The sequence below is a fragment of the Leptidea sinapis genome, chromosome 22 (assembly GCF_905404315.1).
Source record: "Leptidea sinapis chromosome 22, ilLepSina1.1, whole genome shotgun sequence".
Taxonomy (NCBI): Eukaryota; Metazoa; Arthropoda; class Insecta; order Lepidoptera; family Pieridae; genus Leptidea; species Leptidea sinapis.
In genome coordinates this window covers 4,509,932-4,526,763 of record NC_066286.1, presented here as the reverse complement: position 1 = coordinate 4,526,763, position 16,832 = coordinate 4,509,932, and the positions used below count along the sequence as shown (strand labels likewise).

The 16,832-nt window shown below is 34.3% G+C and overlaps 1 protein-coding gene across 6 annotated transcripts; it reads left to right on the top strand.

The window, feature by feature from the left end:
- Window positions 1-1,034: 1,034 nt before the first annotated feature.
- LOC126971059 (ATP-sensitive inward rectifier potassium channel 8-like) lies at window positions 1,035-7,033 on the top strand. 6 transcript variants are annotated; one of them, XM_050817206.1, is made up of 4 exons: window positions 1,042-1,190; window positions 1,929-2,010; window positions 2,741-2,844; window positions 5,936-7,033. In XM_050817206.1, exons 3-4 carry the CDS (start codon window positions 2,763-2,765, stop codon window positions 6,994-6,996), a joined length of 1,143 nt encoding a protein of 380 aa, XP_050673163.1. In that variant the 5' UTR covers window positions 1,042-1,190; window positions 1,929-2,010; window positions 2,741-2,762; the 3' UTR covers window positions 6,997-7,033. The 6 variants fall into 6 exon arrangements, with proteins under 6 accessions (XP_050673165.1, XP_050673163.1, XP_050673166.1 ...); XM_050817207.1 differs by having other exon boundaries at window positions 1,131-1,148; XM_050817205.1 differs by having other exon boundaries at window positions 1,131-1,148; window positions 1,903-2,010.
- The last annotated feature ends 9,799 nt before the right edge of the window (window positions 7,034-16,832 follow it).

Here is a 16,832-nt window from a genome sequence, read left to right as displayed (position 1 = left end):
TGACAGTCCTGCACCAATTAGAGAAACCGTAACTCGGTAAAAATAACAACCGCAAACTGAGCATTTTAAACGAACCTGCAGTAAATACAATAAAATCTTATCTTTAATACCGCAAATGTCATTCTCTCAGCCACCGGATTATTTTATCTTAGTTCCCTGACAGCCTCTTAAAGATCCTATTTTTAGTCGTCAAATAAAATTCGCTGTTCATTTTATGGAATCCTCTTAAGTGGGATAAACAAATTGTCGTTCTCCTTATTCGCTGCCATTGTAAATGTTGGTTCGTGCAGTTTTCGACGATAAACTTTATTTTAAACACCTGAAGAATTACGCAGAGATAGTACAGAATTCTTTATACGTGATTGTTGTTTTGTTAGATATTGCATATCAGCCTATTGGATCAGATAATATTATTCATTAGGTAGTAGGTAGCGTAGTGGGACTGGTAATCTGACAGGATAAAAATATTTAAGTTTTTAATATATCTTATTAAATATTCAATATAAAATAGTTTTAAAAATAGTTAAACTTATTGGCAAAAGTTTAATTACTACCTCACCTATTTCACTTTGCAATTTATAAGTTTAATTTTTGACCTAGATTAATAAGTTATTGTTGATTTGGTTTGATTTGATTTAATTATTCCAGTTCAAAGAAGGCTTTAGAGTTTTTAGAACATCATTTCTAGAATTTAAAAATAATATTTTATTATGTTGTCATATAACTTTATGAGAGTCACATAAAATATTTTAAGGTCATTTGGAGCCTCCAAATTAGACTATTTATTTTAAGAATTACATTTGCGTAATTCAAAATCATTTAATAGGCCTTACAGCTGGCGTACACCTAATCCGTCTTCGGCCGAATTTTGTTCGGGCGATCCGTACTCGGACGATCGAATCAAACACTAAACTTGTGAGATAAACAGAGCACGTAGGTACACCAACACAACCGGTGTCCTCTGATGACGACCGGAAAACCGGACGGCCGATCAACCGTCGAGTCCGAACTTGTTGGGATTTCTCGTCAGTCTGCCGGTGTCTGCAGTGAAAGTTGAGTGTATTTAATAATCGTGTTGTAATTTAATTATGCAAAAAGTGTACCATCTTTCGCTCGGTTGAAGAGAGTTAGGTGTACTCGAGCCGTTAGTCTGTAATCTCTTATTGATTTGAAATATTAAAAATGTTAAGGTATTTACTATAACCACGGACGAGTAAAAAAAGAAGGACTCCGCTCCGTGATATTATCAAGTGAAGCACCTTTATACTAGTGTGTGTGCGGTTACGGCGGATACTAGTTACACAATTTTTTCTCCCTTAAATAATCATATATGGCCACAAATACTTATATAGTATCGTTTTTACGCTTTTTCACAACGCACGACGGCATTTTTAAAATATTTTATTGAGACCCAAACTAATCCGTCACAGACGATGACAATTCTCATAATGGCCGCCTATCGGTCTGTAGTAGTGCAAGTGTGTGCGTGGGGATATATATTTACACGTTAATCGGCTTGTTTTGTTGCTTTGGTGTTATGTAAGGTGACACGGAGTCCTTATTTTTTTACTAGCTCGTGACTATAACCATACAAACAATAAAAACTATAACTGTTTACTTGTTAACACTGGTTGCGAATCGTGAGAAACAAAGAAAAAATCGAAACGGCATTCCTCAGGCCGTCAGTCCTGAAGAAACCGCATGATATGCCGCATCTTTAAATACAATATCATTTATAATGTAATATTCTGCAAATGTTATGCATCCTACATTGTAACATAAGTAAATATTAAGATAGTCTTAAAGTATTTTGCAAATTTCAATTCTAAAGATTATCAAAATCACGGCTTTTATTTATTTTACATGACGTCATTATAATTTATCTTATCATTCGTATACTAGCAACTCAGTAGTTTAGTTGTTTTCAGCAAGTTGTATTTAAATCATGACAAACGGGGTTCTATTACATAAAATCAAAAAATTTGCAGTTCAATGAGTACAAGCAATAAGGTAAGTCAAATGACTAAAATAGAAATAGATTTTTTTAAGATTTTTTTTCGTATTTTGAAGTATAAAATATCTGAAAGTTACTGGTAAGCTAATTCTGCTATACATCCACTAGTGGGGTATCTAAATTACATAAACTAATAGGTATATAAATAAGAAGATATATTATAAGTTTTAATTCCTTGCTGGACTATTGTTGGGGGTTACATACATTACATTACATTGCTGCGTACCCTTGTAACAATGTATTGATGAACTTTTGCAGCAATGGTGTGCAAAAGTTAGTCTCATAGTGATTTGTGATAAAAATTTATTACAAAAAATAATTATGGAATGCAATATTATTTTGCTATAGTTTCCGGCAGAGTTTCCGTAGTTTTTGTATTATTCAACCAAGAACTAAAAATTTGGCAGTGTGTATTATTACTATATCCGCTGTAAGATCAAAATCCAAGATTAATTGCCATGAACATTAAGAAAAAATTATTGCTTAGCTATTTAGAATTTAATTCCTTCGTCTTCACTCGCACCTGACTAATTGTTTGATATAAGGTTGGCGTATTTGTTAAAATAATTTAAATAACATTTTGGTGTGTTGACATATTCAATAAACCTTTTTTATTTTTATAGTATTATAACTCTATCATCATCATTTCAGCCGGAAAACGTCCACTGCTGTACAAAAGCCTCAAACTTTATAGTTTCATAAATTTATTTTATCAATTTGATTTAGGTACTTCAAACAGGGACGTGTTATGGACTGCGGTGACGAATGGACACAATTTACCGACGATGGTGTGTCTGTCATAAAACCAGGGGTGTATCAGCCACGTCTTGGTAAGCTGTTTTTTAAAGCGTATGTAGTCTGAAATATTAACAATGTAATAATCAACAATTGTAAGATAAAAATCGAGCAGAGCAGCTTGAATTGTCGGGGACCCAGTGCTCGGCTGGATCAATTGGCATTGCGTAGAGACGTCGCTTCATTGCGTGTCTTCTACCGCATTTATCACGGGACGTGTTCCGAAGAGCTGTTTCACCTGATACCTGTCACCGAGTTCCACCTTCGCACGACACGCCACAAGTTAGGATATCATCCCCACCATCTGGATGTGTGGCGGTCCTCCACAGTGCGGTTTTCAAGGAGCTTTCTTCCACGTACTACAAAGCTTTGGAATGAACTTCTTTGTGCGCTGTTTCCGGAACGATACGACATGGGTACTTTCAAAAAATGATTTGCCCTCCTTTTCCTCAAAAAAATCGAAGCTTTACCGTGTTGAAAAGACATTAACACGTTAAACGCCGATAGAAAAAAATAAAAATCGTAAAAATACTTTTGGTCGTAATTTGTTTATTATGTTACGATACGTATAGAAAATAAGTTTTATTGAATTCTGTACATGGGGTACATAGTTACAGTCAAATACATAGCTGAGGTCACCGGTGCACCCCATGGCGCACAAATACAGAAAATATATTTTCCGGTACCCGGCGCCGCGCCGGCCACCCCGCCGGCCACCCGCTACACCAGTAGTGCGCTCGCGCTTACGGTGATAGAACGTGTGTTACTTGATCAATTACGTTCCTACTATCTTAGCTGTCATCATTTTCTTATTGAATAGTTAATGTGCGAGGCTTTAGATATGGATTTAGCTATGGAGAACTTCAGAAGCAAATCAACGCGTTAGAAATTTCTTTTTCGATCGCTTCTATAAACAACGCTCTCGTAGAATCGGATAGTGAACCCATGCAATTACCGAAAAAGAAATGACGTTTGGTTATCGCAAGTGATAGTGATAGTGACAGTGAGTCGGCTGAAAATTTTGTTGCCGCCAATATATCGCAAAAAAACCGTATTACCTCAAAATGGTCGAGGCCAAAAAGACGACAGCCATCAGTGATTCCTTTCACCGAGTTCGAGGGTATGAAACCTCCATATTCTAATTTGCTGAAAGAAGCTGGCCCTGACCAGTATTATGATCTATTGGTGCCTGAAGAAATTCTTGAAATGATTGTACTACTGCAATACCTACACTTTAGCGACAATTTATCTGTCGACAGAAACGATCGTATTGCCAAAATAAGACCTTTAATCGATGCTCTCAATGCTACTTTCCAGAAATATTATTCGCCTAAAGAAGATGTTTGTGTGGATGAAAGCCAAGTACCTTTCAGAGGTCGAATAATATTCAGGCAATACAATAAAAGTAAGCGACACAAGTATGGCATGAAGCTATTTAAGTTATGTACTGTTCCCGGATATACTTGCAAACTTAATTTGTATAGTGGGAAAAACATTGACGCAATAAATACTACGCCAACAAATGTGGTGATGGCACTATGTGAAAATATATTTGACAAAGGACACACGCTAGCAACTGATAATTGGTACACTAGCTTGCAACTGGCTTATCGGTCATTGGAGAAGCAAACCCATTTAATTGGCACATTGCGAAAAAACAGAAGAGGATTGCCTAAGGCTGTTGTTGATTCGAAACTGCAAAAAGGTGAAACAATGGCTATGGAGAATGAAGATGGAGTAACAGTGCTTAAATGGAAAGATAAGAGGGACGTGCTTATGCTGACGACAAAGCATTCCGACAAAATTGCTGTGGTGGTGAAAAAAGGCAAACAGATTCGTAAACCAAAAGTTATTTTGGATTATAATAAATCCAAAGGGTCTGTAGACATGAGTGACCAGATGGGTGCCTATTCATCGCCATTGCGGAAAACCGTAAAATGGTATAGAAAATTGGCAATAGAACTACTTCTAAATACGGCAGTTGTAAATGCTTGGGTCATGTACAATGAAAATAAGCAGAGCAAATCTTCAATTGTCGACTTTAGGAGGGCTCTTATAAATTATTTGACTCGGCCAGCAGATTCCCAAGAAATAATTATCAATGAAAGACCTAAAAGACTCAAGCATGTTCTAAAATTAAAGGAAGGAAAAGTAAGAGACACGCGTCGTTTTTGCGTGCAATGTTATAAAGATTCTGTACAGGAATTTGGTCGTAAAGTAGCTAAGAATAAAGCTAAGAAAGTGAGTACGTACTGTGTGCAATGTAAGGGGGAGCCTCACTTTTGTCTAAAATGTTTCAATTATGTCCATCGCTAATATGTTGATGCTATAAAAGGTTTCTTATCTCATCTTTTACAGCATGTTTTGTCAAATATTATGGCTAATTATTTATATTTCTAATGGTTGTTTGTAATTATGCTTACTAATGAGAACTTTATTTTATTTTTCAGTAAAACTGATTTTTATGTTTGTATTTCATTAAAAAATAAAGACTGCTAATTTTCGTTTAAATAATAAAGACTAATTTGAATTATATATCCTGAATTTTTATTTTGGTTACTTTTTTCGCTATCTTTCATTTTTTCAATTCCTTACAAGGTATGTTTGTCCCACTGCGCAGTATAGTTCTACAGCGCCGTGCCGGTCACGGAGTACGAATAAAGTAACAGTCAGTATGGCCGGCGGCGAGAAAAAGTAGTTTGAATATGACTATACGTTGAGGTCACCGGTGACCCCCATGGCGCTATGATAGAGGAAGGGTGAGGTCACCGGTGACCCCCATGGCGTTTAGCGTGTTAAGGTGATTTTAAAAAATATCATTTACTATCTAAAAAGCTGACTATTATTTTGTATTATAACAGAGTATTGGCTGCTGTTATCCCTTACTATACACATAATATAATGTGATACGTTTCCGCATGTTTCTCATCCATAAGAAACCACTAAATTAATTATTTTCAGTACTATTATAATGACCTAGATATTTTACTATTATATTTGACTGTCTAAACTCTAATGTCATCTTAACTAAAGCCCTGATTGGTAGTAAATGACTTCATAAAAATAATCTACAAAGTTATTGTATGATTGAATTCAGATTCGTAATAATTTACGTTATTATTATAGTTCCAGGAGATCAGCACGCCAACATACAAAGAAGAAACATGAGAGTAATGTTCAAGAACGGAGACATTAATATATGTCACAAAAGAAATAGAAGAGTTCAAGATTTTTCCAACTACATTGTCGCCCTCGTCGAGGCAAGGTGGAGATGGACTCTGCTTAACTTTTGTTCAGCCTTCCTTTTCATCTGGCTCTTTTTCGGTGTACTTTACTGGATAATATCATACAACCATGGAGACTTTGCTCCAGAAAACCTGCCACAGAATCAAAGTACATCAAATTTTACGGCATGCGTTAAAAATTTTTACGGATTCACTTCAGCATTTTTATTTAGCATCGAGGTTGACACAACAGTCGCATACGGAAAAAGGGCAATAACTCTTGAATGCCCACAGACAATAACCACAATGTGCTTACAGTGCATTGTCAGTTCAATATTCCAAGCTGTAATGGTTGGAATACTTTTTGCCAAGCTCACTCGGCCGAGGGGAAGGACGAAAACAATTCTCTTCAGTCGGCATGCTGTCATAAACTTGAGAAACGATAAATTTTGTCTAATATTCCGCGTTGGAGATATGCGGAAATCCAGAATACTGAACATTAGACCTAAAGCTTATGTAATAAGATACAAAACTGAAAGTAAAGTTTTAGATATTTCAGATCAAATAGAATTAAATGTTGACGTAGATGAATGCGAATCAACGTTCTTTCTGTGGCCTATAACTGTTGTGCATCAAATAGATGAGTCTAGTCCTTTTTATAGATTGTCTGCTGCAGATTTGTTGTGTTGCAAGCTAGAAATACTCACGGTGTTTGAAGGTGTTGTGGAATCAACGGGTCAGCCGGTACAAGCGAGGTCGAGTTTCACGGAATACGATGTGTTTTGGGGTCACAGGTTCGCCTCCATGGTTGGTTATAATACAAGCCGGATGATGTATGAAGTCGATTTTTCGATGTTGTCGGAGATTCAACAGGTTGACACGCCTTTGTGTTCTGCGTGCGAATATGATTCATTGTTACTGACCCTCTCTCATACTCCAGATGATTATTATGAACCTAATTAATTGCCTCTGTGAAATAAATATAAGTTATTTCGTAAGACATTGTGAGTTTTTTTTGCCTAGAAATAATCTGTTTTCCTAGACGAGCCCATCCATATTTTTATTATATTCTATTGTACTGTTATTGTATATGAAAATGTATTTCTGGAATGTTCATAGCTCTATCCCGATACATTGAATACTTTTTGGGCGATTGCTGCTTAAAGAAAAATAGTTTTCCCTTTATATATTCAAATAAACACATTTTTAAATTTGTTACCAATAATTTACATAATTCAGGTATTCTTCGCAATACCTAGTGATTATACGACTGTTTATAATTAATTTATGTCATGTTTATAGTTTCTAGAGATCGTATCGAATACTATTTAGTCCACCAGCAATATGAAAAGTTCCACTGATTTTAAGTCTGAAGTCGTTTATTTTGCAAAAACTATTTTAAGTTTACACAATTCGTTAGTTATAATGTTAAAATCAATTATGTATATTCAGTTAATATTTGTTATTTAAAAACACTATTAGATCCTTTTGAATTATTGCTTCTTCCTGTTGCTTAGGTTTTTTTTGCTTTACCGCTCAGAATTCTTAAAAAAACCCAAAATCTGTCCGTTATCAGTGAAGCTCCTAATTACGTCATTTAACTAGATTTAATGAAGTGGTTTAAAAAAAGAATGCACATTGATTATATTTCATTCCCATGTCCATAAATTTAAACGCAAAAAAGTAATTACTATATCAACTTTATTTGCGTAGCTGCAAGCAGATTACCACATCTATTTATTTATATTTAGGTGACCTAACAGCCATAATAGATAAATGTTAATGTTAATAAGTAAGGGCCATTTATGAGCCTCCACAAGTAGATGATCATAAATCGATGATCAATTAAAATTATAGATATAAAATATGCGATATTTAAAAGTTAGAAACTATTTATTATTACAATACAATCCTATTTAGGATCTAGCCCTAAATAACAATTAGCCAAAATCATTTTAGCTGATAGCGTGTTAAAACAGAATAGCTCAATACTTTCCAAGTACTTTAATTTATTGAAATCATTTGAAGTGCGGTGGACACATTGCACTATCTCTGTAATTGGCATAAGTAAGGTAAAAAGGCATTTAGGTATTTTCTCAAAATTGATTCCTTTACAATTCTTTTTGATGTCATTTCTTATATACTAGAATAGTGTCTATACAGCTTCGGAAACAAATGGCGCTCTGAGAGAGAAGAAGTGGCGCAAGAAACTCTCCCAGCATTCTTTTTACGCTCTTTTTAATAAAATATACAATATTGTACTGTCATTGCTATTGCTGTAAAATTATCAAAATCTTGTCCCAGGCTGTCTGATCACTTAGATATTCAGCTGTGGAGTAGTAGGATTTACGACATTTTTTAATAAAACATTTAAATTTAAGTATAGATATTGCCCGAACAGAGGCTGAGATTTTATTATAAAAGTGTGTACCGTAAAGCTATTATGTATCTTATGAAGCCTACTAGAATAGTTACAAGCAATACGTTATTTCTAGTGTTACAACGATTTTCATAACATGTATTGGGTATTTTAAACTTTTAGCAAAGGTATTTGGTAAATATACGTTGAATATTTTCTAGCCTATTGTATGACTGGCGAGACACATTGCTCGCGGACGTGTTAATTTGGCGATCTTAAATGTAAAGAAAAAAATAACATGAAGAAGTAAATCGCAGGGCATTTTTCGCTATAATATTTCAGCTTTTGATTGCGCAATGCATATTCAAATTTAAATACATTTATTCAAAATAGAATATATATTATGATATCACTTATTGAATGTCATTCTAAACTGCCACCCATTTGAAAAAAGTGTGCCTCAGTCCTGAAAAGAACGGGCGCAAGAAACTCAGCGGGTTCCTTTTTTTCATAAAGGTATGGTTTACAATGTACGGTATTACATAAATTTTATTTTTTAATACCTTGAGTCATTTATATTTTAGTGACCAAACAATTTTTTTTAATTCTTTTGAATTTCGTTAGTACATTTGTTTGAATATTTTCTGGGATCTTATTGTAATAGTTATTTATGCAACTGTTGTGTAATAAGGGGTATTAAAACACGAATGTGGATTTATATTTTATTTTATTTATATTTGTGTGATAATAGTATCACATGAGTGTGTTTATACCTAATTATCAACAGTAGCATACAACAGACTTTATCTACAACCAGAATATGAATCCTCTAAAAGATTCTGGAACAGTTAGCTTACTGCTAACATTAAACCAGTCCTAGTAGTAACCTAATATCATTCATTACTGATTATATACAAATAAACTAAGTATTAACGACGTTTTTGGTAGTGTGGAACGCGCGTAAACGAAAATGTTATTTTTTTGAAATTCATGCAGATACCACGCGAGCAATAAGAATGAATGCATGAAGGGATCGAAAAAAAAACAAAGGAGTGTTGTTATGAAATTCAGTACAACATTACAACACTCGTTTGGATGATGTAATGGTTAATAGGATATTAGGTGTTTTAATGTTGGTAATAAGCTAACTGTTGCAGAATCTTTAAAAGAGGATTAAAGGCATGGGTGTAGATAAAAGCATTTACAACACCCCACAAAAGACTTACTAACTCGACTTAGTGTAGTAGGCATTATAAGTTTATGTCTGCTCCTGATGTTATGGTTATGACAGTTTCTAGCAAATTCACTTATGTGCCTATGAACATACATAACATTATTAATAAAATATCATAAGCGCGGGGTGCGGAAGTAAGAAGAAGGAAGGTTGCGGACCAGTCGGCTCTTGCGAAAGAGTGGCGCACTCAGTGCACGGAAATTTGTTAAAAAAATTAATTTGTATCTTTAACTACATAATTAGTACGAGAATCGAGTACTGATGTATATTATAATTATAATGTTTTAATGTATCTGTTAATTATTACTAAAGTTAATTATCATTAAGTTTTACTTCAGTCGCGCGTAAAAATTACACGCACATACTTTTCTTATGATGGATACAGTAAAAAACAAACCCATTTTAAAAATATCATATTCAGTTTTCTTTAAGATTTTAACGACAAAATAACCTTTCCGGTATTTCGTAGCAAATTATGTAATGTTTTGAAATTAAGATAATAAAACGATGGAAGCTAACGTAACTGTCATATAAAAGTTTTCATTTATAATGTTGGTACCTTCAAAAGGTGCGGTACAATCACGTACAATATTACTCGTATGACGGGCCCAGACTAATTTCAACATTTGTGGACACGTGCACGAAATGATGTTCACCCTAATTCATTATGTACACGATTGTAAACTTTTTTTTTGCAATGTTAGGACTAGTTTAAATTCTATTTTGGTTTGATGCTGCCAATATTCTTGGTACCTTCTCATCCCGTAACGACAGTTTTAATATAATGTTATCATAGTATTTGTAAATATAGTTATAAGATTTGTTTTGTAACAATAAAATATTATATTTTGTTTCGTGGTACTACTAAAATCATGCCTTAAACGGTAAAGATACTTATAGCCCTTTTGTACTAGAATTGTGGTTGGTAAGGTGGAAGTATTTCGAACGGAATGGATTTTCCTATGTGCCTCAGACCTGAGAACAACGAGCGCAAAAAACTCAGCAAGCTTTTTTTCATAAAAATATGGTTACAATGTAATATTGTACAATAAACAATTATAATTAAATAGCCTGAGGGTGTTCGCTCCATTCCTAGTCTATGGTATCATAAAGAAAATCATTCATGTTATATATAATAAACCTTTACCACACAAACGCTTTTAACAATTCTTTTAAATTTCGTAACACATTTGTTTTGTAAATTTTCTGGGATCAAGCATATACATCGCTCAATAAAATACTTACTAACTCGGCTTAACCGAGTAGTAGACATAACAAGTTCATGTTTGTTACTCGAGTTAACATTATGATTGTCGCAGTTTCTTGCAAATTCCTTAATGTGCTTATGATCACATCAAATATAATCAAGAATATATTGAGATGGAACAGTCAAAGTGTTTATTTCTTTAAATTTTTCTCTTAATAATTCATTCGGACCTAGGTTTTAATTAGCGCGAATAGCCCTCTTCTGCAGCATGAAGATGGTGATGTCATTTATTCCTTTCTTCAGCAGCTCATTTGCTGTACTTTTGGATGCTTCTGCCTCCTGGTTTCCATTTTGATCCAGGAACTATATTTCTCAAGAGCTAGCCAGCTTTGGCATTAGGTTTGCCATGTATGACGGCAACTTCGACATTAAAAGGCATAAAAGGCATTTATTTTCTCAAAATTGATTCCTTTAGAATTCTTTTTGATGTCATTTCTTATACTACTAGATACTACTACCGCTTCGGAAACAAATGGCGCTCTGAGAGAGAAGAAGCGGCGCAAGAAACTCTCCCAGCATTCTTTTTTTTGCGCTCTTTTCAATAAAAATATACAATATTGTACAGTCATTTCTATCGCTATAAAATAATCACAATCTCGTCCCAGGCAGTCCGATCATTTAGATAGTCACCAGTGGAGTAATAGGATTTACGACAGAGCCATTTTTTTTATAAAACATTTATATTTATTTATAGATAATGCCTGAACAGTGGCTGGGACTTTATTGTAGAAGTGTATACATTTACCCTTAAAGCTATTATGTATCTTATGAAGCCTACTAGAATTAGTTACAAGCAATCCCTTATTTCTAGTGTTATAATAATGAAAATCACTATTAAGAGCAAAAAGGTGACGATTTATGTGAACATATATTAAATTTTCATAAATGTACTGACAATGAACAGTCATAATAATTATTTCTTTAAATTTTTCTTTGAGAGACAGTCTATATCTAAGCTGATATATAGCACGAACAGCTCTCTTTTGCAGTGCAAACACTATATCAATGTCAGCAGCATGACCCCATAGTAATATACTGTACGTCATGATGCTGTGAAAATAACTAAAGTACACTAATCTAGCGGTCGCAACATTCGTGTACTCTCTAATCTTTCTAACTGTATATGTCGCAGAGCTGAGTCTATCTGCTAGATGGGTAAAATGTGGACCCCACTGAAGCTTTTTATCTAACGTGATACCCAAGAAGACCGTAGTGTCCACAAGTTCCAATCTCTGGTCATTTATAAGTAGGTTTGTTTGTACCTCCGCTGTGTTTGGTGTAATGAACCGTAAACACTTTGTTTTTTTACTGTTTAAGTGCAGATTATTCGTCTCAAACCAACGTACTATCTTTGAGAGTGCATTGCTTACCTCGTCATCAATATCTGCACGTCGCTTCACTTTAAAAATAAGTGAAGTATCATCAGCAAACAATACAATCTCATGGCTATCATCTACCACAAACGGTAGATCGTTAATATATATAAGAAACAAGAAAGGACCGATAATAGAACCCTGTGGAACACCTATTCCCACAGGTTTACCCAAAGACCGTTTGCCATTTACATCGACTATCTGAACTCTTTCGCTTGAATATGATTTTAACAGATTTAGGGCTCTATTTTTCACTCCATAATGTTTTAGTTTTAGGAGTAAAGTTTCATGGTGGATGCAGTCAAATGCTTTTGACAAATCACAAAAAATGCCCAATGCATCCTGTGACTCTTCCCAGGCGTCAAAGATGTGCTCAATGAGTCTAGTACCCGCATTAATTGTTGATAAGCCCCTAGTGAAACCAAACTGATTTTTGTTCATTAATTTACAAAAATGCAATTGTAGGTGTTGAAGCAAAAGTTTTTCAAAAATTTTACTAAAAACAGGCAGCACTGAAATAGGTCTGAAATTAGCAGGGTCAAAAGAACTGCCCGATTTAAACAAAGGTATAACTTTGCTGTATTTCATGAGGTCAAGGAACACACCCTCATCTATGCATTCATTAAATATTATTGCTAATTCAGGTGCTATAATGTCAAGTATGTATTTTACAATATTAGTCAAATGGCCCCATAGGTCTTTTGTATTTTTTAGGTTAATTTTTATATAAGTATTATCATTTCATTTCTTTTATATCAATAATTAATGTAAGTAATTATATTATTCAAACAAAACAAATCTCGATATTTACAATACGAAGACTACATAAAATTAAAATTATCATTACGTGGAAGCGTACCAAGAATACTGGCAGCATTTTCACCTTGGATAGCTGGACTGATCTGTAGACCGAAATAGCTGCTAGCGCTTGGGTTTCCAATAGCCTTATTGAGGTGCGAAGATAGTACTTTGAACATTATCTGCGCCTCTGGGCCCCCACGGGCCAAGTATCTAATGTTTTAATGTAAGTATAATATCTGTTGCATAAAGTTCTAATTGGAATTTTTTGGGCCTTGTAATTTATTATCAGGTTTCGGCACGATAACTCAATTTCAGTGCTAGTCTTCTTTGCACAGTGTATTTGCTAGGTGAGCACCATAGACTTCCAATAAACTAGTTTAGTAGACATTGTAGTTAATGAAATTATTTAACATCTTATTTCTCCAAGTGACAAGTGAAAATACGGGACGAGACGAGCAGGACGTTCATCATCATCATTATCAGCCGGAAGACGTCCACTGCTGGAAAAAGGCCTCCTCCAAAGATTTCCACGAAGATCGGCACTGCGCTGCCCTCATCCAACTTAGGAGGACGTTCAGCTCGTGGTAATTGATACGCCCTGCCTAATGCAATGCAGTGCCGCTCAGAATTCTTGAAAAGTCCATAAATTCTGAGTGGCAACACACTACAACTGCGCTCGTCACCTTGAGACATAAGATGTTAAGTCTCATTTGCCCAGTAATTTCACTAGCTACGGCGCCCTTCAGACCGAAACACAACAATGTTTTCATATAACTGCTTCACGGCAGAAATAGGCGCCGTTGTGGTACCCATAATCTAGCCGGCAAAAAACAATCCTGTGCAAAGGAGCCTCCCACAGGTATATATTGTTATGCCACACATAATTTTGAGTTCAATCAAGAATCCTATGTGGTAGTGCAGTATTGTCAGTCTCGTCACTTCTTAATCCTCGTCATAAAAAGTCAACGTTAGTACCTACATAGATTGTTGAATATTTCTTGAACAAAGTAAAAATATTTTATTCTTTCCGTGGTTATAATGTAAGATAGAGCATAAAATATGTGCGTACCAGCAGTAACCTAGCGTCCTTACGTCTAAGATGTAAGGATTGTGTACTCGGTGGTCAACTCAGCGCCAGAACATTGAGTAACAATATTTTGGATGTGGTAACTATTATTTATTGTAAACAGTTCTATAGCACGGGTAGGTGCCGTTGCGGTTCAATAAATCTCAATATTGGTAATATAAGTTTAATGTTAACGCAACTAATAACATGAAAAACGATGTTACACCAGTTTAAAGAGTTATTGTATCCTTAAAACAATATAAGTTATAACAAAACAGCTCGAGCGCGGGGATTTCTAACGGACGCTCTACGTACCATTCACACTGACTATTAATATCTACCTGAGGCAGCACTGCACGCTCTATCGCCCTAAAGGAATCATCAGACGCTATAGTTCATTATAATTGCAACATCAAATCCGTCGCCATATTCCAGCATAATCGATACTTATATTATAAAAGCAGTATAGTTTTAATATATTATATTTGTTTTTTTTTTGAACGTGCTTTTTAGTAAGGTAAATATTGCTTTTTATGAAGCAGGTAGCTTCAAAAAAAGCGCACACACCTACCTTAAAGGCCGGCAACGCTCTTGTGATTCCTCTGGTGTTGCAAGAGAATGTGGGCGGCGGTGATCACTTAACACCAGGTGACACGTACGCTCGTTTGTCCTCCTATTCCATAAAAAAAAAGGTATATAGGATACCAGAATATGTATAAGGCACTCGAATTACAGAATTGAACTGAAATAGTAAGCCACACACATGTTTTTGTAATTATTTTTGGCAGCAACACCAAATAAACATCCCTATAAAAATTGTATTGCTAAGATCCAAGTTATTATAGTGCACGTGTTTCACTTCGAATATGTAAAACATGTCCAGCAGTGAATCTTGTTATTAATCTTCGTAGATCTGTATAGCGCAGTGTTTACGAGCTCACTACATCGTCGCATCGTGTAGAGTGCACGCCCAGATTTATGCCGCGTCCGAAGCCATAAATCTCGCTTATACGTTTTATAGTGCAACGTGCGCTCTCGCCTTATAAGTGTTGCCAGGCTTACAATAACTCCCTGGATTCATTTGTCGGGTTTGTTTAATTGAACTTATATAAATATTATTATTTAGTATAGTCAACAAGTTCAAAACGTGTTAATTCTTAATGATTCGCAAAATATAAGCATTGTCGTTAATTCATTCAATATGGAACACCGACTAGAAAAGTGTATCGGAAGTATTTTTATTTATTTATTTTGATTAAAACGGTTAGAACACCAATTATATTAATCAAGAAGTATGTTATAGCAGATAAAAAATTGCAATTATTTTTGCAAATTTAGCATTTAGTTTTTAAGTCAGTTTAAATCTATTAAAATTAAAAAGATTTTGAAATAACACCATCAAATACGAGAAAAAATCCTTTAAAAAAGTTCCATTACCTCTTCTATATTTATAAAAAATATTAGCTATGGGAGCACTACCGCTAAAGACAGTGTACCACATTATATACTTCTAGTATAAAAAAATAGTTTAACAATTTTAATAAATTGTGGTTTTACTATTGTTTATTATTTATTCTAATCTCTGTTATCTTCAATGATTAGGAACATAAAAGTTTAAATAATAGGAACTCATGTATGGACCTACTTATGAATGCATTTGTTTTATTGTAGCAAAGTGCACCAAACACCAGCTAGTAGTATGGTATTGCTGTTATCATGAAATTTTTTCACAGCAGAACTGTCAAGGCGTGTATCAATAAATTCTCTCATAGAAAATATTTCATACAAAACAAATATTGGAAATGAACATAATTATGGGTCCCAAGTAGAAATAAAAACTATCCTCAAGTCGGACTTAACTGCACTCCATGAAGTAATCCCCATTAAAATCCGTTCATTAGTTTAGGAGTTCACTGGAAACAAACAACACGACACTGCATTTATATATATTAAGATTATTTTAAAATAAATTATATGTTTAAGACATACTGCAAATGAAAGATCTAACTTCGTCAATTTAAGGGGATGTCTGACATATAAATTGGAGACTGGCTTAAGCCGATAACAATTCAAGTTGCAAGCTCTAAACTAATTTTTGATACAAAAGCTATTCGTGAAGCTGAAGTCAAACAATTTGTGGCTTACTTCAAAGTTTAGTTAATTAAAGTCAAAGTCAAACAGAGTTTGATTGAGTGACTTGCCGGTTTTTTACGAGAAGATTAAAGAAATACGGAAAGGGTATAAGGTATCTTTATGATTAAAAAAGGAGGTAAGGTACGGTTTTTTCAGGAATATATTATTAGATTCGTGAATTTGAATTTTAAAATTCACCATATGATTTAATTACGTGCGATATATTTTGATGATTTTAATATACAATTAAAATATATGATAGTGCTTAGAACTTTTGGGTTTTTTCAAGAATCCTCAGTGGCACTGCGTGTCGTCCCTTATTGTCACAAGTCCAATGTCCAACAATGAAAATATATTTGAGTTGGATTTATGGACTTACGAAATTCTGATCACGCGAAGACATTCTGCCATACATTTTTAAAATTTGCAGTCCTTGTATTTTGCATTGTATTAACTTTGATAATATAATGCATATAACATACATAAACAAATACATTTTTAATACAATATAACAAGTATATTATATTATATATAGGCCGGCAACGCTCCTGTGATTCCTCTGGTGT

What these genes read in the sequence shown, in the direction of transcription:
- LOC126971059 (XM_050817204.1), top strand. An exon ending in GGTGTATCAGCCACGTCTTG is followed by an intron (nt 2,845 to 5,935) that starts GTAAGCTGTTTT and finishes TTATTATTATAG; the next exon opens with TTCCAGGAGATCAGCACGCC.